This window comes from Vipera berus (assembly GCF_964194415.1).
Source record: "Vipera berus genome assembly, chromosome: 7".
NCBI classification, from domain to species: domain Eukaryota; kingdom Metazoa; phylum Chordata; class Lepidosauria; order Squamata; family Viperidae; genus Vipera; species Vipera berus.
The window spans coordinates 70,817,383-70,836,665 of record NC_138209.1 but is presented as its reverse complement, the minus strand read 5'-3'; the positions used below and the strand labels follow the sequence as shown (position 1 = coordinate 70,836,665).

At 44.6% G+C, this 19,283-nt stretch overlaps 3 protein-coding genes across 7 annotated transcripts in view; 2 read left to right on the top strand and 1 right to left on the bottom strand.

Annotated features, from left to right (window-relative positions):
• The window catches only part of DCUN1D4 (defective in cullin neddylation 1 domain containing 4), a 42,159-nt gene extending 40,855 nt beyond the window's left edge, over nucleotides 1-1,304 (top strand). For all 4 annotated transcript variants that reach the window (XM_081333005.1, XM_081333003.1, XM_081333006.1 and 1 more), the window contains one exon: nucleotides 646-1,304. In XM_081333005.1, the coding sequence (XP_081189131.1) occupies nucleotides 646-710 (65 nt within the window). In that variant the 3' untranslated portion in view covers nucleotides 711-1,304. The remainder of the gene's footprint in view (nucleotides 1-645) is intronic.
• SGCB (sarcoglycan beta) overlaps nucleotides 1-9,144 on the bottom strand; it is a 28,627-nt gene extending 19,483 nt beyond the window's left edge. For both annotated transcript variants that reach the window (XM_081333011.1, XM_081333010.1), the window contains exons 1-4: nucleotides 8,975-9,144; nucleotides 5,786-5,995; nucleotides 2,654-2,839; nucleotides 1,393-1,584 (exon numbers count right to left, since the gene is read on the bottom strand). In XM_081333011.1, coding sequence (XP_081189137.1) covers nucleotides 1,393-1,584; nucleotides 2,654-2,839; nucleotides 5,786-5,995; nucleotides 8,975-9,037 — 651 coding nt within the window. In that variant the 5' untranslated portion in view covers nucleotides 9,038-9,144. The remainder of the gene's footprint in view (nucleotides 1-1,392; nucleotides 1,585-2,653; nucleotides 2,840-5,785; nucleotides 5,996-8,974) is intronic.
• A 4,786-nt stretch (nucleotides 9,145-13,930) lies between these two features.
• Nucleotides 13,931-19,283, top strand: part of SPATA18 (spermatogenesis associated 18) — a gene marked incomplete at its 5' end in the record, with an annotated part of 32,772 nt that continues 27,419 nt past the window's right edge. The window contains 3 exons of the mRNA XM_081333002.1: nucleotides 13,931-14,017; nucleotides 17,557-17,662; nucleotides 18,419-18,534. Coding sequence (XP_081189128.1) covers nucleotides 13,931-14,017; nucleotides 17,557-17,662; nucleotides 18,419-18,534 — 309 coding nt within the window. The remainder of the gene's footprint in view (nucleotides 14,018-17,556; nucleotides 17,663-18,418; nucleotides 18,535-19,283) is intronic.

The following is a 19,283-nucleotide window of genomic DNA, read 5'->3' as shown; positions in this document are numbered from 1 at the left end:
ACTAAAGTAGTTATCAAATTTATAAAAATAATCAAAACATCTTGTGCCAAAAAAGCCTTGTGCTTAAACAGGGCTATTCACTCTTTGCACTTTGATCATAACACATAAATAATTGTTTAGGGTTAGCAGATCTGGACTTAAAAATGCTTCCAGATCTGAATTTTAAAATTCTAGATTTCTATCTTTATTTGTCTGTTGTCTTGTTTGGACTCTTGTTACCAGCTTTATCTAAACCAGGGGTCTTCAAACTTGGCCCTTTTATGACTTGTGGATTTCAATTCCCAGAATTCCTCAGCCAGGACTTCTGGGAGTTGAAGTCCAGAAGTCTAAAGTTTGAAGGCCCCTGATCTAAACACTCTAGAGCAGCACTAACTGAATTCTGTACGGTTTCTGTTTAAGTGATATGGTTAGATTTGGGTTCCATTTCAGTATCATCACAGCAACTGCCATTCCCCAAGATCTGAATTGCCCCTACCTTGACCGTGTTTAAAAGGTCAATGAAAAGTTGGCTTGTTTGAGTCTCACCGTTAGGATGGATGGCGAGTCTGTTGTAAGGGAATGTGGGGGGGGGAGGGCGGGGGCTTAGTTTAAATGTTCCCTCTTTTGGAAGTAAACGTTTTTATTGCTCTATTTTTTTCCTTACAGATAGTCCTCAACTTACAATCATAACTGAGACCAGAACGTCTGTCACTAAGCAATGTGATTGTTAAGCGGGTTGCACCTGATTTTGAGACTTTTTTTTTTTGCTGCGGTTGTGAAGTGGATCACACGTGATCAAGCAATTCTGGCTTCCCTGTGGACTTGGCTGGCCTGAAGCAGGGTGGGGAGGGCATAAATGGTGATCTACCATTGTAAAAACATGCCGATTGCTGAGCGCCCAAATTGGGATCATGAGACCGTGGGGATGCTGAGATGGTTGTAACTGTGAGGACCATTCTTAAATCGCTTTTTTTCAGCACCGTTTGTAACTGTGAAAGCTGCTAAATGAATGGTCGTTAAGTCGAGGATTGCCTGCACTGTTTTTATTGGTCATAGACAGCCCAGAGTCTTTACAACCAGTCTACATTTGACAAATAAATTACAATTAATAAAGTAAATAGCATGTAAAAGTAGTTGTGGAATAGACTATAGTTGCAGTAACCTGTTTAGATACTCTAATTTGTGGTTTAAATGTACTATCGTTCCAAGGTCTTTCTGTTAACTATGCTTAACTAGGTACATCTCAGTTATTGTTTGCTTGCTTATTCTATGTGCAGAATATGAGACAAATTTATATGAATCTCAATAAAAATATAAATAAAATTATGGATTTTAAATGACATTATTTTTTTTTAAAAACCCAAACCTATTACATACGTTTGCAGCTGGAAGTAAGCAAAATATAATCCATACCCTTTCTGTAGATGCTTTTTGGACATTTAAAATTTTTACTCCACTTGGCAAATGAAACTCATGGGTATTGTAGTCAGTGCTAAACAAAGTGTTTTGAGTTCGTGGGTCAACAAATTCCATTCCGATATCACTGGTGATTGAAGTTTTGTTTTTCTCCACACTAAGTTTTGTTTCCCCCTGCTGAAAAACAATCTTTGGGGAAAAAAAGAAAGAGGGTGCTGAATTTAATAACAGAGAATTTACTATGCTTAAATTATTAATTGGTAATGCTTTTTCATCTGAATAAGCAATTTATCAATTTACTTTAAAAAGGTATAAATGCAAGACAGCATCAACAAACCGCAGTGAACAAAACAATGAATAAAGAAAACCAGAAATAAAAGTCCACAACCAAAAGAATTTCACCCACCAGCAAAGCAAGCAAGTAGCCAATAACAAAAACCCAGATTTTTGGCTATCAAAGATGAATAGAGCTGGAAGGGACCTTGGAGGTCTTCTAGTCCAGCCCCCTGCTTAAGCAGGAGAACCTATACTATCTCAGACAAGTGACTCTCTAGTCTCTTCTTAAAAACCTCCAGTGATGGAGCGCCCATGATTTCTGGGGGCAAGCTGTTCCACTGGTTAATTGTCCTGTCAGAAAGTTTCTCCTTAATTCCAGGTTGCTTCTCTCTTTGTTCAGTTTCCAACCATTGTTTCTTGTCCTGCCCTCTGGTGCTTTGGAGAATAACGTGATTGTAGCAGTACAACGGTCTCCTGGGAGGTGGGGGTGTATGCCACAAGAATCATGATTAAAAAGATTTTCCTCTTGGTTAGATTCCAGCCAAACATAATTCAGCAAGATAATATGAACCTCAGATAAAAAGGTAAAGGTAAAGGTTCCCCCGCACATGCGTGCTAGTTGTTTCCAACTCTAGGGGCCGGTGCTCATCTCCGTTTCCAAGCCGAAGAGCCAGCGCTTGTCCGAGGACGTCTCCGTGGTCATGTGGCCGGCATGACTAGACACCAAAGGCGCACGGAACGCTGTTACCTTCCCACCATAGTGGTCCCTACTTTTCTACTTGCATTTTTACGTGCTTTCGAACTGCTAGGTTGGCAGAAGCTGGGACGAGTAACAGGCGCTCACTCTGCTACGCGGCACTCGGGATTTGACCCGCCAAACTGCCGACCTTCTGACCGACAAGCTCAGCGTCCTAACCCACTGAGCCACTGCGTCCCTGAACCTCAGATACTGAACGTCATATGCCAGGAGGCAGACACTTACTGGCTGATTCTCTCCCACAATCACCAAATCTTCGTTCCGTCGGCCTCCCACGGTGCTCTTATACAGTGGATGTATAATCCCCATATCGGAATCTTGTTTAAACCGCAGTAATCCGCTATCATGAAATTCCATGCTATCGCAGCCGTTGGGTCCAATGCGAATTACAGTCCAAATTATGACGGTGATCTGAAAAAAAGTAAACACTGCTTGTTACGGTTCTGAAAGATTAATGTTACTTGGAAAACCAATTCACCTCTCAACCATTTGCAAACGTTTTGACCGTCTCAAAAACTTTTGAGAAATGTTTGTGGTACGGCAAGCCTGAATGATGTCCATGAAAGTTCGGGATGCTTGACAACTGGCCTGTATTTACGACGGTCGCAGTGTCCCGGGGTCATGTGATTATTTTCTGCGACCTTCCGACAAGCAAAATCAAGGAGGAAGCCAGATCCACTTACGGTAACAACCGTGTTACTAACTTAACAACTGCAGTGATTCACTTAACAGCTGTGTCAAGAAAAGTCATAAAATGGGGCAAAATTCACTTAATAACTGTCTCGCTCAGCAACAGAAATTTTGGGCTCAGTTGTGGTCATAAGTCAAGGACTACCCATGTGAGGAATGGCTAAGATTCTTTCTTTTATAAAATGAAAAATAAAAGGTATATATAAAACATGGTATTATTTTTCTCCTTGCATCCAATATTTCAGCTATCAATGAGATGTAAATGTTCTAGATCAGGGGTCTGTGGACCGGTACCGGGCCGCAACATGCCAACAACCGGGCTGCATAAACAAACAAAGCGTGATCCGTGAGATGCAGGCAGCACACAAAACGAGAGACCTTCCAGTCTGTGGAAAAACCTTTCTCCACAGAACCAGTCCCTGGTGCCCAAAAGGTTGGGGACCTGTGTTCTAGATGAAATTCTGGATTACCTGTTTGAATGTGATTGTTTTGAAGTCTTGAGATGGGCCTTATAATTAACCTTATACATTCTATTTAACCATGCTTAGGTTCTATTGCAGGGGTCTTCGAACTTGGGCCCTTTTATGACTTGTGGACTTCAACGCCCAGAATTCCTCAGCTGAGGAATTCTGGGAGTTGAAGTCCACAAGTCATAAAAGGGCCAAGTTTGAAGACCCCTGTTCTACTGTGATTAAATACAGTAGAGCCAATCTGTTGCAGTGGTTAAGGCATTAGAGCTAAAAACTGGGAGACATGAGTTCTAGTCCTGCGAGCTGAGTAACCTTGGCTCAGTCACTCTTTCTTGTTTAATCCTCAGGAGACAATGGCAAACCACTTCTGAAAAGCCTTGCCAAAAAACCTGCAGGATCTAGTCCAGGCGGTCACCAGCAGTCAAAAATCGACTCAAAAGGCACACGTACACAACATCCACACACAAAAGCCTTAAATACATGCAAGTTCTGTACTTCCCCGAAACCCCAGAAAGCTTGGCAAATTTTATATGGTTAAGTTGAAATGGAATACGAGTAAGACTATGTTGCTTTTTGTCCAAAAACAAAAACCCAAAACCTTCTGTTTCTGTCTAGTCAAATAGTAACACTGGATGGGGTAGACTTCCCAACATCATGCCGTGGGGTCCTTCTAGCAGATAACGCAGATAATCAGAAGGGCTTTTTGTCAGTTACGGCTGGCGGGGCGCGTTGTGGCCTTTCCAAAGAGAGAAGACCAAACAACAGCAACTTATACCTTTGTTACCTCCTGTATAATTACTTCAGGGGACGCGGTGGCTCAGTGGTTTAGGACACTGAGCTTGTCGATCAGAAGGTCAGCACTTTGGCGGGTCGAATCCCGACTGCCGCGTAACAGAGTGAGCGCCTGTTACTCGTCCCAGCTTCTGCCAACCTAGCAGTTCGAAAGCACGTAAAAATGCAAGTAGAAAAATAGGGACCACTACGGTGGGAAGGTAACAGCGTTCCGTGCGCCTTTGGCGTCTAGTCATGCCGGCCACATGACCACGGAGACGTCCTCGGACAAGCACTGGCTCTTCGGCTTTGAAACGGAGATGAGCACCGGCCCCTAGAGTCAGAAACGACTAGCACGCATGTGCAGGGGAACCTTTACCTTTACCTATAATTACTTCAAGTCCCCCCTCAGATTTTGCAGTTGGTTCAAAATGCAGTAAGAACCACCCACCATACATTGCACCAGATCTGTGGGCACTGCACTTACTACTGCAGAGCGTCCGGGGACAATTCAAGCTGCTGGTTTTGACCTACAAAACCCATATGGCTTGGCATCCAGGCATTTCAAACAGAATCTTATCCCACTAGTTCAGAGGCCCCCAACCTTTTGGGCACCAGGGACCGGTTCCGTGGAGAGAGGTTTTTCCGTGGACCAGGGGGTGCCTGGTTTTGTGTGCTACGTCTGCATCCCGCGGATGGGGCTTTGCTTGTTTGTGCGGACCATTTGCTGGCATGCCAACAACCCGGTACTGGTCCACGGACCGGGGGTTGGGGATCCCTGTGCTATTTCATACAATACGTCCGGTGTGAGAATTTGGGGAGGCGTCAGCAGTCAAATATCCTGGATTTGTAGTATACCCTTCCACCCGACATTTAGGGAGTATATAGATCAGCTTACATTTCTGAAGTCAGCTGGCAGGCTCTGTTACGGTTGAGGGAAGCTCCATTTGCTATTTTTCAGTGCGTGGAATCGGTAGGTTGAGTCATCCTGTCCCTTGATCAGGAAGCAACATGGAGCCTCTCCTGTTGCTAGTAAGTTCTACCTCAGGGATAGGCAACCTTGGCTCTTTTATGACTCGTGGACTTCAACTCCCAGAATTCCTGAGCCAGCCATGCTGAGGGTAAAGGGAGAGGTTTCCAAGCTGAGCCATGCTGGCTCAGGAATTCTGGGAGTTGAAGTCCACAAGTCATAAAAGAGCCAAGGTTGCCTAACCCTGGCCTAGGCCTAGGCCGCTTTATGACTTGTGGACTTCAACTCCCAGAATTCCTGAGCCAGCCATGCTGAGGGGAAAGGGAGAGGTTTCCAAGCTGAGCCATGCTGGCTCAGGAATTCTGGGAGTTGAAGTCCACGAGTCATAAAAGAGCCAAGGTTGCCTACCCCTGAATATTGACAGCTAAGATGCATTTTATAGATCGTTGTACTTACAATTAAATTAACAACAGCCAAGATAAAAAGGAGGACCAGCACACAAATCGCCAAGTTGCCTTTTCTGCCTCGCAAGCCAGTTTTGTGTAGACGGCCTTCATCAATCGGTATGTATCCCGCCTTGAAGTTACTGTTATGCTCTTTGTTAATATTTCTGCGTTCCACGGCTTTTTCTCGCATCGATTTCTTCACGGGGCCATTCGAGCTTTGCTAAAAATTTCAGCCAAACACATCAGATGGGAACCAGATTAGAGAACATTTCAATTCTGCCAATAATATGACGATCATAAAAAGAACAGCTCACCAATACTTAAAACGTTTTAAGACGATCAGAAAGCATCTACACCAGGGATAGGCAAACCTCGGCTCTTTTATGACTCATGGACTTCAACTCCCAGAATTCCTCAGCCAGCCACGCTGAGGGGAAAGTGAGAGGTTTCCAAGCTGAGCCGTGTTGGCTCAGGAATTCTGGGAGTTGAAGTCTATGAGTCCTAAAAGAGCCAAGGTTGCCTACCCCTGGCCTAGGTCGCTTTATGACTTGTGGACTTCAACTCCCAGAATTCCCAAACCAGCCACGCTGAGGGGAAAGGGAGGTTTCCAAGCTGAGCCATGCTGGCTCAGGAATTCTGGGAGTTGAAGTCCACGAGTCATGAAAGAGCCAAGGTTGCCCATCCCTACACAGAGTATATCATTTATTTTATTTACAAAATGATTACATTCTGGAGAAAGGGCGCAGAAATTGAAAAATACGTCCGTGGTCATTACAGAATAGGTAGTCCTTGAATGGCGACCCTAACTGAGCCCAGGAATTTCAGTTGTTAAGTCATGACGCTCATAAAATAGATCACCACATCATCACCTCATTTTATAACCATTTTTTTGCAGTGGTCATAAAGCGATCGCCATGATTCTTAAACGAACACCAGAATCCACTGTTTGCCATGGGGCAGGTTTTATTTTTAAAAAACAAAATAATTCTGGCAAAACTGTCTTAAATACAGTCACATGACCATGGGCAAGGGTAATATCCCAGCAGGAAAGTACAGAGTCCTTGATTAATGACTTAGGCACTTAGCAACCGTGTGTGTGTGTGTCTGTGTGTGTGTGTGTGTGCTTTTTTTGTCATATAACGCTCAGAACGGAGTTCCGGCACCTTTTTTGGATGGAATCTTATAGGGTAGGCAAGGCAGGTTGTATGACATGTGTGAGTTCCGGCACCTTTTTCTTTTACAAAAAAAGCACTGTGTGTGTGTATAAAATAAATTTGGATTTATTTAATAAATAAATAAATAAATTTCGCCCATATTTGGGTCGATGAGGTGCTCAAAACACTCAAGACATATATTGTTGTCAAGTCGTTCAGTTAGGCGAATCTGGCTTCCCCCACTGCATGTCAGGAGGTCACAAAAGGTGATCCCAGGTCGCCAGGACCCTGCAACCCGTCGTAAACCTGAACCAGTTGCCTGGCATGCGAATTTTCATCATGTCTGCACTGGGGAGGCTGCAACAGTCTTTAAAGCGTGAAAAATGGTCCTAAGTCACTTTCTTCAGCGCCCTTGTAACTTCAAACGGTCGCTAAATGAAGTGTGGTAAATCGAGGACTGCCTGTAATTCATACTGAATGAACATGGGGTGCACGGACAGACTCCTCAAAGTAATGAGGACCCAGATTGTTGGGGGCAATAAGATGACTTTGTAATAATGCCGCTTGGGGGGGGCGAAAGCCCCTAATAAGCAGGCATATACATAGAATGAAGGCTATTGCTAAGCACATTGATTTGTGCTTTAGATTGTAAGCCGCCCTGAGTCTTTGGAAAAGGGCGGGATATAAATGGGATTTTAAAAAAATGCTTTTTTTAAAAAAAATCGCACCTTCAACCATAAATATTACTTATTTACTTATTACTTTTTTAATGTAGAGACAAGGAAATCCTCTCTCTCTCTCTCACACACACACAACACAATGTCTTTAAAAGGGAGCGTTATTCTAGGTCAGGGGTAGGCAACCTCGGCTCTTTTATGACTCATGGACTTCAACTCCCAGAATTCCTGAGTCAGCATAGCTGACTCAGGAATTCTGGGAGTTGAAGTCCATGAGTCATAAAAGAGGCGAGGTTGCCTACCCCTGTTCTAGGTCGTCCTTCTCGGGTTTTTTTTTTTTTTTGCCAAGCTCGCCGGCCCTTTCTGCCCTCCCCAATCCCCGCGCCGCGGTCCGCTTGGGTGGCGCCCGGCTTTTTCCACCTCTCCTCCAGCCTCCGGGTCCACGTTCCAGGCAGCCCAGGAGCCACAAATACCCGGCCGCGACCCGCCGGACGCCGGCGAGAGGCTGCCGCTGGTTGTGGTAGCGGTCTATTTTTGCTTTGCGCGGGGGGGCCGGGCGCGCATACTTGGGCAGGAATCTCCCTCCCTCTCGGACGCCGCTCGCTCCGGGCGTGGTTCTCCGGCGAGGGAGCAGCCGGCCCGCGTGCCAATCCACCCAAGCGCATGATTTATTTTTATGTTATTTTATTTTATTATTTTATTTTATTTTATTTTATTTTATTTTATTATTTTATTTCAGGGGGGTCTTCAAACTTGGCCCTTTATGACTTGTGGACTTCAACTCCCAGAATTCCTCAGCCAGGCATGCTGGCTGAGGAATTCTGGGAGTTGAAGTCCACAAGTCATAAAAGGGCCAAGTGTGAAGACCTCTGTATTTTATTTTATTTTATTTTATTATTTATTATTTTATTTTATTTTATTTTATTATTTTATTTTATTTTATTTTATTTTATTTTATTTCTGGGGGGAAAGGGGGAAGAGGCGTTTTAAGGATTCCTTCCGAAAGCGCAAATGTAACGGGCGAGGAATGCCTCCAAAAGGAGGCGCTTGGCTGGCTACCATGGCGCCGCCGAAGCGAGCTTTCCTCGCCCCTGCCTCCTCCTCCCTTCCTTGGTCGGACGCCTTCGGACGACTCCCGGGACCCGAGGTTGCGAGACCCGGAGCGGAGGGGGAGCTCGGACCCGCCACTTAGTCCCAAGGGCTGGGAGGGGAGGGGGGGGGAGACGGAAGGCTAGCCCCGGCCGCCTCAGCTTTGCGCCAGGTTGCCAAAGCGCGAGGAAAGCGCCGCCGCGCCCTTCTTTTTTTCCCGCCAGAGGTTTTCAGCCTCGGCGGCTTCCCCAATTCCCTCCTTCCCCGTTGCCTGCCGACCTGCTCGGAAGCCGCCGCCGCCGCCGCCGCCGTCGTTGTTGCAGAGGCTGGAAGAACCGCCATCTTCGGCTGTTGTCCTTCCCTGGCCCGCAGGGGGAGCGAGGCTGGGCGGCTACGGAAAGCTGACGCGGAATCCTCCCCGACCCCGGCGTTGCGCTTTTTGCCGGCAGGCGGTGGGAACCGGAGGTCGAGGAGAGAGGCCGGCCCTGCGGTTGGATCTCCGAGACAAAAGCCAGGAGAAAAGCAGCGCAGGCCGAAGAGAGGGAGAACGTAGAATCATTAAGAGTTGGGGAAAAAGGGACCTTGGAGGTCATCTAGTCCAACCCTCCTGCTCAAGCAAGGAGACCTTATACCAGAGGTAGGCAACCTCGGCTCTTTTAGGACTCGTGGACTTCAACTCCCAGAATTCCTGAGTCAGCTATGCTGACTCAGGAATTCTGGGAGTTGAAGTCCACGAGTCCTAAAAGAGCCGAGGTTGCCTACCTCTGCGCCTTATACCATTACAGCTAAAAGGCTGCCCAGTCTCTTCTGGAAAGCCTCCAGTGATGAAGCACCCACAACTCCCGATAACAAGGCGTTCCACTGGTTGATTGTTCTCACTGTTAGGAAGTTTCTCCTTAGTTGTAGGTTGTTTCTCTCCTTGATTATTTTTCATCCGTTCCTTCTTGTCTTGCCTTCAAGTGCTTTGGAAAATAGGTTGACACCCCACCCCACCCCGTCTTTGTAAAAACCCCTCAAATATTGGAACGCTGGTGTCCTATCGCTCCTAGCCCCTTTTTTTCCCTTAAGCTAGATATAAGGCGAGAGATAAGATAACCTTTATTGTCATTTTTTTTTACTGTGGGCACAACGGCGCACATCAAAAAATGAAATTTAGTTTATTTATTTATAATTTATTTATAATGAGACTTGTATGCCGCCCTATCTCCCGAAGGACTCAGGGCGGCTAACAACAATAAAATACAATAAATACAAATATTACAAAAGAATTAAATTATGTCGAAGTCCCAATAAAAACATTTAAAATCATAATTAAAACCCCATTATCATCAGTCCAGGTCGGCCTGTTGGAAAAGATATGTCTTAAGGTCACGACGAAAGGACCGAAGGTCTGGGGCCATCCGGAGCTCCCGGGGAAACTGATTCCACAAAGTAGGTGCCCCAACAGAGAAGGCCCTCCCCCTGGGGGTCGCCAGCCGACATTGTCTGGCCGACGGCACCCTGAGGAGACCCTCTCTGTGTGAGTACACAGGGCGATGGGAAAACGTTCCTGGCAGCAGACGGTCCTGTAAACATCCCGGGCCTAAGCCATGTAGGGCTTTATAGGTAAGGACCAGCACCTTGAACCTCACCTGAAGGGCAACCGGTAACCAATGCAGCTCGCGCAGGAGGGGTGTAATATGGGAGTATCAGGATGCTCCCATCACAGCCCGCGCGGCCGCATTCTGTACCAGCTGAAGCCTCCGGGTGGTCTTCAAGGGCAGCCCCATGTAGAGAGCATTGCAGTAATCTACCCGGGAGATGACGCGCGCATGAGTGACCGTATGTAAAGACTCTCGGTCCAGATCGGGTCGCAACTGGCGCACCAGGCGAACCTGTGCAAATGCCCCCTGGCCACGACTCCAACATGATCTTCTAAACTAAGTCGTGCATCCAGGAGGATGCCTAAGTTGCGCGCCCTATCAACGGGAGTTGCCCATTCTCAAAGTGAAACACGTACATATATACCCAATTCCTGCAAACGTCCTTCATATGTTTTAGCCTCCAGTCCCCTAATCCTCCTTGTTGCTCTGCATTCTTTTCAACATCTTTTTTTCTATTGTGACCAGAATCGGATGTAGTATTCCAAATGGGGTCTTGCAAAGGCTTTGTAAAGTGGTACTAGCATTTTGTAAAGTGGTACTAAATAAATGCTACACACATCCATTGTGATGTCTTCTTCCCTCATTCTTGGGCGTAAACGGATACGCAGCTGGAAAGGATAGCTGCAAAAATTTACCTTCCTTTAATGAGAATACCCTACTCTGGCACAAGAGATCCCATCACACCTTTTAGAATTTGGCCTCCCTTTTTACCTTTCCCCACAGGACCCGAATAGATTTGCTAGGAGTTGCTTCCCATAGACTGGATTTCCCCAAATGTACCGCTTAGGGAATTGGAAACGTGGTCATGTAAGTCCCCTGAAGGCACCAAGATAGAGAACGCTGATTTATAATTTTTAGCCAGATGTCTGAAGGTTTTGTGCCAAAATTGACTGATATTTGGAACTGTTCATAATTCCATGCTGACTAAAACCCCAGTTTCAGCTGAGGAAAAGTAGCCTCAAAGCAGAATGTTCCACGCCGTGTTTCACTCTGAGTATGGTGGTTTTTTGGTGACGCGCAGTGTTTTTGTGCCAAACACACTTTTTGGGAATTATGGAATTAAAGCCCAACCTTGTTTTTCCATCAATTTTGGAGGGACATCTAGTTCTTGGTAATGTCATTGTTGTGTCATTATCTTCTCCACTCATGGATGACTGTCTTCACTGTGTTCCATGGTAAATCCAATGCCTTGGAAATTGTTTTTTTGTATCCTTCATCTGACTGATGCCTTCCAACAATGAGATCCCTTTGATGTTTTAAGCCAGGGGTCTTCAAACTTGGCCCTTTTATGACTTGTGGACTCTGTGCCTGGCTGAGGAATTCTGGGGTTTGAAGTCCACAAGTCATGAAAGGGCCAAGTTTGAAGACCCCTGTTTGCAAACCATGGCTTTTGCTGTAAGAGGCAGCTGAGTAAATGTCAGAAAATTTCTAGAACAGCTGAACTTTATATGGCCTCGATCAGGGTGACTTTAATTGATGGCAGGTGTGTACTGACTACTATTGAAAATCAGTTTGACTGTTCTGTTAATTCTGACCACAGTCACATCCCTACTTATAAGAGAGTCTGCACACTTATGCAACTACATTAATTTTTTATTTGCCCCCCCTAAAATATTTCAGGTTTCTTTTTCAATTGAATTGCAGGCCTTATATGTTATATTAAAAGTGGGGGAAAAATCTGAAGTGATTTACCTTGATTTGATTTTTTTCTACATCTCAAAAAAGTTTCATTTTAACGGGTGTGTAGACTTTATATCATTCATAGGTAAGATAGAGATAAATATACAGATAGAAATAGAAGAGATAGATAATTAGATAGATAGAAATATAAATAATAGATGGTAGTAGAAATAGAAGAGAAAGAGAAATAGAAGAGATAGATAGATAGATAGATAGATAGATAGATAGATAGATAGATAGATAGATAGATAGATACCGTTAGATGATGGAGATAGATAGAAATAGAAGAGATAGATAGATAGATACTGTTAGACGATGGAGATAGAAATATAAATAATAGATGGTAGTAGATAGAAATAGAAGAGAAAGAGATAGAAATAGAAGAGATAGATACCGTTAGATGATGGAGAAAGATAGAAATAGAAGATAGATACATACATACATACATAATGTTAGATGATGGAGATAGATAGAAATATAAATAATAGATGGTAGTAGATAGATAGAAATAGATAGAGATAGATACACAGATATAGATAGATAGATGATGGAGATGGATGGATGGATACTTTCAAGATGTAGGAGAATAATCTGAACAAGGACCGGCTTCATTTTCCACTTCCCTGTAATGATCTGAAAATTAATGCCTCATTTTGGAAAAAAGGCACCCGAACTCTCGAGTCATTTTAGAATGAGGGTCGCCTGGGTGCGACACGCGCGTCTGCATCATTCGCGGGCGGGCCGCGGAAGCCTCTTTGGAACGTGGGAAGCGCCTCGCTCTCTTTCCAGCCGCCAGAGCCCGAGGGCCAGCGGCCTGCCCAAAGCACATTTTGCCCACGGCCTGAACCTCTTTTAACAATGGGATCCCTTTCTCTTCTCCCGCCCCACAATCAAAGTCGTTTTTGTCGTTCTGGGCAGTTCCCAGAATGCCCCCTGGAAAGGCTCTCCAAGGCGAGGCACCAGGGGTGGAAGGTGGCGGCGAAGGGAAAGATCATGTGTGTGTGTGTGTGTGTTTACACACATATACATACATACATACACATGGCTTTTTTGTCATAGAACGCACCTTGTGTGGATGGAACCTTGTTGGGTAGGCAAAGTGGGTTGTATGACGTGTGAGTTCTGGCACCTATTTCTTTTACAAAAAAAGCACTGTATGTATGTATGTATGTATATGTTTGTGTGTGTGTGTGTGTGTGTATGTATATGCAGGGCTTTTTTTCTCATAGAACGCTCAGAACGGAGTTCCGGCACCTTTTTTGGATGGAACCTTGTAGGGTAGGCAAGGTGGGTTGTATGACATGTGTGAGTTCCGGCACCTTTTTCTTTTACAAAAAAAGCACTGTGTATATGTATGTGTGTGTGTGTGTGTGTGTGTGTGTGTGTGTGTGTATGTGTATGTATATATGTGTGTGTGTATGTATATGTGTGTGTATATATGTATAGAAAGAGGGATCGAGTGATTCGGAAAGCCGCCTTCCCACGTGTTTCATTCCCAAGCGACCTCCGAGCTCCCTTTACTCCCGCGCCGCTCTCGACGAAGCCGCTTCTCCCGGAAAAGCCCGAGGGAGGCTGGAGCGCAGGGCCGGGCGAAGGAAGGTGGGGTTCCCGGCCGTTGCTACAACCAAAGCAGCCGGCTCTTTCCGCGCAGCCGTGGCGTCCCTGACACCCGGGCAAAGCAAACGTCAGTTTGTTTAACAATCACCCAGTATAAAAACGCTCCAATCATAAGAGGAGGCTGGGCAAGGGCAAATCCCAGGCTGTCTGCGCCTCTTTGGAGGCCACCCTTTCCCCGGGACCTCCGGGGTGGCCAGAAGCGAAAGCCCCGGGAGGGAATAAAAAAAAGCAACGATTTGCCTCTTCTTGCTTCGGGCGGGAAAGAAGCCTAGACTGTCTCCTGGTCGCCGGAGGCATGGCTGACACCTTGAGGAGACTGATCAACAACGAGACCTGCAGGATTTTGCAGGAGAAGCTGGAAAGTTGGTACAAAGACTATTACGTGAGTGCGTAAAACGCCGGATCGATACAAGCGGTGTTGTCTTTTCGAGGACGCCTCTGGGGACCAGGAGGCGGCTGGTGTGTGTGTGTGTCTGTTTGTCTGTGTGTGTTTGTGTGTCTGTGTTGAGTGTCTAGAGCAGTGTTTCCCAACCTTGTCTGCTTTAAGATGGGTGGACTTCAACTCCCAGAATTCCCCAGCCATTCCCCTGCTGGCTGGGGAATTCTGGGAGCTGAAGTCCACCCACCTTAAAGAAGACAAGGTTGGGAAACACTGGTCTAGAGCAGGGGTCTTCAAACTTGGCCCTTTTGTGACTTGTGGACTTCAACTCCCAGAAGGCCTTAGCCAGTCACGTTGGCTGAGGAATTCTGGGAGTTGAAGTCCACAAGTCATAAAAGGGCCAGGTTTGAAGACCCCTGGTCTAGAGCATAGATAGGCAACCTCGGCTCTTTTATGACTCGTGGACTTCAACTCCCAGAATTCCTGAGCCAGCTTGCTTGGCTCAGGAATTCTGGGAGTTGAAGTCCACGAGTCATAAAAGAGCCAAGGTTGCCTACCCCTGGTCTAGAACATCCTCTAATTTATTTTTATTTATTTTTAACGTGATGCACTTCATCACAGACTGGCCAAGTCACTTGTCTGAAATGGTATAAGGTCTCCTGGCTGGAGCAGGAGCGGGTTGGACTAGAAGACCTCTAAGGTCCCTTCCGGCTCTTCTTCTGCTTGAAATATGATTTTCCCCATCCGGTGAAGGGAGAGGGGCAAAATGTGTGCCGGGGTGGTGGTGGTGGTGGTGGGCTAACGATAAGCTTCCAAGGCGGCTATCCAAGGAGGAGATCTTTTGGGAGAAGGACGTTTTCCACCCAAATCCTCTAATTAAGGGAAAGGGGGGAAAAAAACAAAAAACCCGCCACAATCCGATTCGCGAATGGCGCTGAGGACCAAGTAAGTTGATGGCGGGAGGTGGATCCGGGCTTCAGTGGATCTCGGAGACCTTTAGCGATTTCCCGGGAAAAAACAGTAACCAAGGACGCTGGATTCCAGTGCCAAGAAGGGAGGAGGGAATGTTGTGGTTGCCACCGTTACAGAATGTAATGGTACACTGTACCGACAACATCTTAGACCGGCGATTAATTGTAACTATTGATTACTCAAGTTTCTTTTTCTTCCTCCCACGCCCCAGTTTGGCACGGATCGCCCTTGGTCGACCTTGGCTGATCTAAAAAAAAACGCGACTTGGGTGGGGAAGAAGACATCGGATGAAATGCCCAGGGCTATTATTTTCCTAGGCTGTAAAAATCGGGAAACTTTCCAATGATACCCGTGGAAAATCACTTTGCTACCCTTAGCAACCGGTCTACTACGTGGAGTTGCTCCTCCAGTCACCAAATGGCAGATACTGTTTGGACCAGATTTACACCCTTGGTTTATAGTTCCACAGGCATGCCATTGCCCCCCCTTAGCATTTGCATTTCACATGGTTGGAATGATAATCCTGTAAAATCTTTTTTTAAGTGTTAAGATTTTTTATTCTGCTGATCTTCCAAGCTGCTCAGACCAAGTTACTTGGAAACCAGCTCTTTGTTTCAGATAGCTAGCTCTCCTTTTGTTCCTGCAATAGTCTTCCGAGGCAGACTGAAGGTTGAGAATGGAATCTATCGTATTTTTAAATTGTATTTATATCCCATCTTTTATTATTTACGCAAACAAGTCCAGGCGGCAGATATATCTAGTATGCCTTCCTTTTCCTATTTTCCACACAACGACAAAGTTGTGAGGTGGGTTGGGCTGAGCAAGAGTGACTGGCCCAAAGTTACCCAACCATCTTTTATGCCTGAGGGGACTAGAACTCACAGTCTCCTGGTTTCTAACCTGGCACCTTAACCACAAGTCCAAACTAGCTCTACCCCTGGAAGTAAATAGTAAATGGTTTTTGCAACATCTGCAATCTCTACAGTATTACAATTAGCTGTAATCCGTCTTCAGAGATTGACTGTAAGAGCCTTATGACAATCTGTGTTGTTCTACCAGGACCTACTCACTCTTTCCTCTTAGTAGCATTTTAATATTTTTATTGATGAATATCAGTACCATTTCAGGCTTCTGGATTTATACTGTGCATCTAGGTTTGGGATGCATTTGTTATTTTTTGAAATGAGTTCTCCATACACTTTCTTTAAATGCACTAAGATGAGCTGGAGGTAATTGGAAATTAAGGATATGTTTACCCCTGCCTAATTGTGTCTGCGGTTTGAGAGGTCCGAGTTTGGCCTGTTGAAAATGACAACCATTACGCTGTGAAGAGTTCAGAGTTTGTGAAGCTTTATCTACTATGGCTCGTTCACACATGCCAGTCATCATTTGATGGTGCAGTCGGGTCTGAATGAAGCCTAACATTGCTCCTCGTGAAACCATGTTCCAATAGACTGTATAGATCATAAATCTTTTCCCAGTTTCTCTGGATGCAAAAACATTATTCCTGATTTAATGTTTTATCTAAGAACCTACATATGTCCCACTTCACTTGATTCCCACCAGCTTTCCTGTCCCATTTGATTCTTTAATAATTATAGGTCAATGGGAAGAAAAGCACAAACTTTGCATCAATAAAGCCTTTGAAATCCACAAAGTTAGTCATTTTATGAATGAGGGAGTCTCATAAAGCACCGTTTTTGAGTATGCCTAACCCAGTTCCAAATGTGCTGGGAGCAAAAAAATTATTCTCCCTTTTTATGCATTATGTAGAAGCACATGGAGTAACTGAAAAATAACGTATCGTATTTGGAAAATAGTTTTATTTGCTAATGAAATTAATTAGTGTGAATGTACACTGATTTTTTCTCTCTACTATACTCTGCTATGACAGTGTGGTTCACATCTTAATCCTTGATTTATTATGATAAACAGTGCATACAGTTCTATGGGCCAGGTAGTCTATGAGTAACCAAGGAAAACTTTCTTACGATCAGTATGGCCAAAAGGAAGGGAAAAAAACTTTCCCCACATTAGTTATAATTATATACCTCTTGTCATTCCTAAGGGACGCGGTGGTTCAGTGGATTAGGACTCTGAGCTTGTCGATCAGATGGTCGGCAGTTTGGCGGGTCGAATCCCGAGTGCTGCGTAGCAGAGTGAGCGCCTGTTACTCGTCCCAGCTTCTGCCAACCTAGCAGTTCGAAAGCACGTAAAAAATGCAAGTAGAAAAATAGGGACCACTACGGTGGGAAGGTAACAGCGCTCCGTGCGCCTTTGGCGTCTAGTCATGCTGGCCACATGACCACGGAGACGTCCTCGGACAAGCGCTGGCTCTTCGGCTTTGAAACGGAGATGAGCACCGGCCCCTAGAGTCGGAAACGACTAGCACGCATGTGTGGGGGAACCTTTACCTTTTACCTTTTACCTGTCATTCCTACTCAGCAGGAGTGATTTATGATGTAAAATTGTACTTCGGACTCAGATTTAGTCTATTCTGCTAAGAATGACTGGTGAAGGAATACTATGGATAAAACTGGATTAATCAAGAACATTTACTTGATTTTCAGATTAACTCATGTAATAAAAATTTGACACTGTGCTGCGAAATCATGGAACTGAACGCCACGATTCAGGGACAGCTGTTTTCGATTCTCAATCAAGCTTGTCAAGAAGGTGAGATTACCTTAAAGGATTCGCTGGATATCCGGAAATGTTGAATTTGTCAGACCTGAACACCCTGCTTTTACAAACAAACAAAGAAAAAATCCCACCGTACTTGGGGGGGCGAAAGCCCTAATAAGCAGGCATATACATAGAATGAAGGCTATTGCTAAGCACATTGATTTGTGCTTAGAGTGTAAGCCGCCCTGAGTCTTCGGAGAAGGGCGGGATATAAATGGGATTAAAATAAAAATAAATAAATAAAACTGCCTATTTCCTTACCCGAGGTGATAAAAGACCCAAGGTTGCCTACCCCTGCCTCAGGCACTACCTTAATTGTTCCTAGGTCAGGGGTAGGCAACCTCGGCTCTTTTATGACTCATGGACTTCAACTCCCAGAATTCCTGACTCAGGAATTCTGGGAGTTGAAGTGTATGAGTCATAAAAGAGCCGAGGTTGCCTACCCCTGTCCTAGGTCTTTGATTAGGACTTGAATTTTCCACCAGTCTTAGACTCTGAATCTTATTGTAGATCGCCCACACATAATAATGATGACTTTATTTTATTTTTTTTATTTTTTACTGCCCCCCCCCCCCGATTCTTAGCACTTTATCAACTCTTTGAATAATCCCATCAACTCTTGGGGCCTATATTAATCACTTGGGGTAACCCTATGTATCATACATGTATGGTATGTGTTTCTGAAATGGATTCCTACCCAATCATTTAAAGCATTTTGTCATATATATTTTTAATTTATCAACTCAGGTGGCAATTATGAAGGTATGGGAATAATAAAATCTCGTCTCCTCCCATGGTTGGGTACTTGCTTTTCTAGCCCTTCTTCTGGAAGCACCCTGGACACATGTTCTTCTGTATTACAGGTAATTCTTTTTTTAAAAAAAATATTTCCCAATATAAAAGTTTGCATGGTTTTGATTCAGAAACTGTATCTTTTGTCATCAGTCTTTAAAAATGTGCTTGGGTGTTCAGATTTCAAATGTAGAATTTGAAATTGATTGCAAAAAAAACAACACATCTCTGGAGAAATCCTTGTTGAAAACACAATTTTATAACGGATCTATCAAAGATTCTGCATTGCAAAAGTCACTTTTTAAGTCATTTTGCTTGGTCAGTGAGCACTTTACTCAAAGTGCTAGATGTGTATGTTAATCTAATCTATACATGGCTATTTATTTTAGCTGAAATGCGCTGGGCTATCTGAGTTCAGTGTTCTTCAGCCTGATAGCTATGCTGGCTTGAATATCTTCAATGTTACATATACATCATGGTGTGGGCTGCATATTTCATATAGAAGGTCCAAAACCTTAAACATCTTCAGCTGAAGCATTAAAGCCACTACTGAAATATCCTTGTTCCTAAATTATGCTGTTGAACTTAATACGTTTTGAATAAACCTTTATTGTCAAAGTACAAGAAAAAGCTATGTTAAAGGAAGATCATGTGATCTAAGCCTGCTATTTGTAGTGCAATGAAAGCAAAATCCTTCCCCCCCACCACAAATATTTGCCATACAATTGTATTCCTCTCCCAGGCATTTGGCTGTCCTCTCTGCAGATATTTACGGTTTTGATTAAACAAGTGTATTAGCTCCAAGCTGTGATTGGGTGAA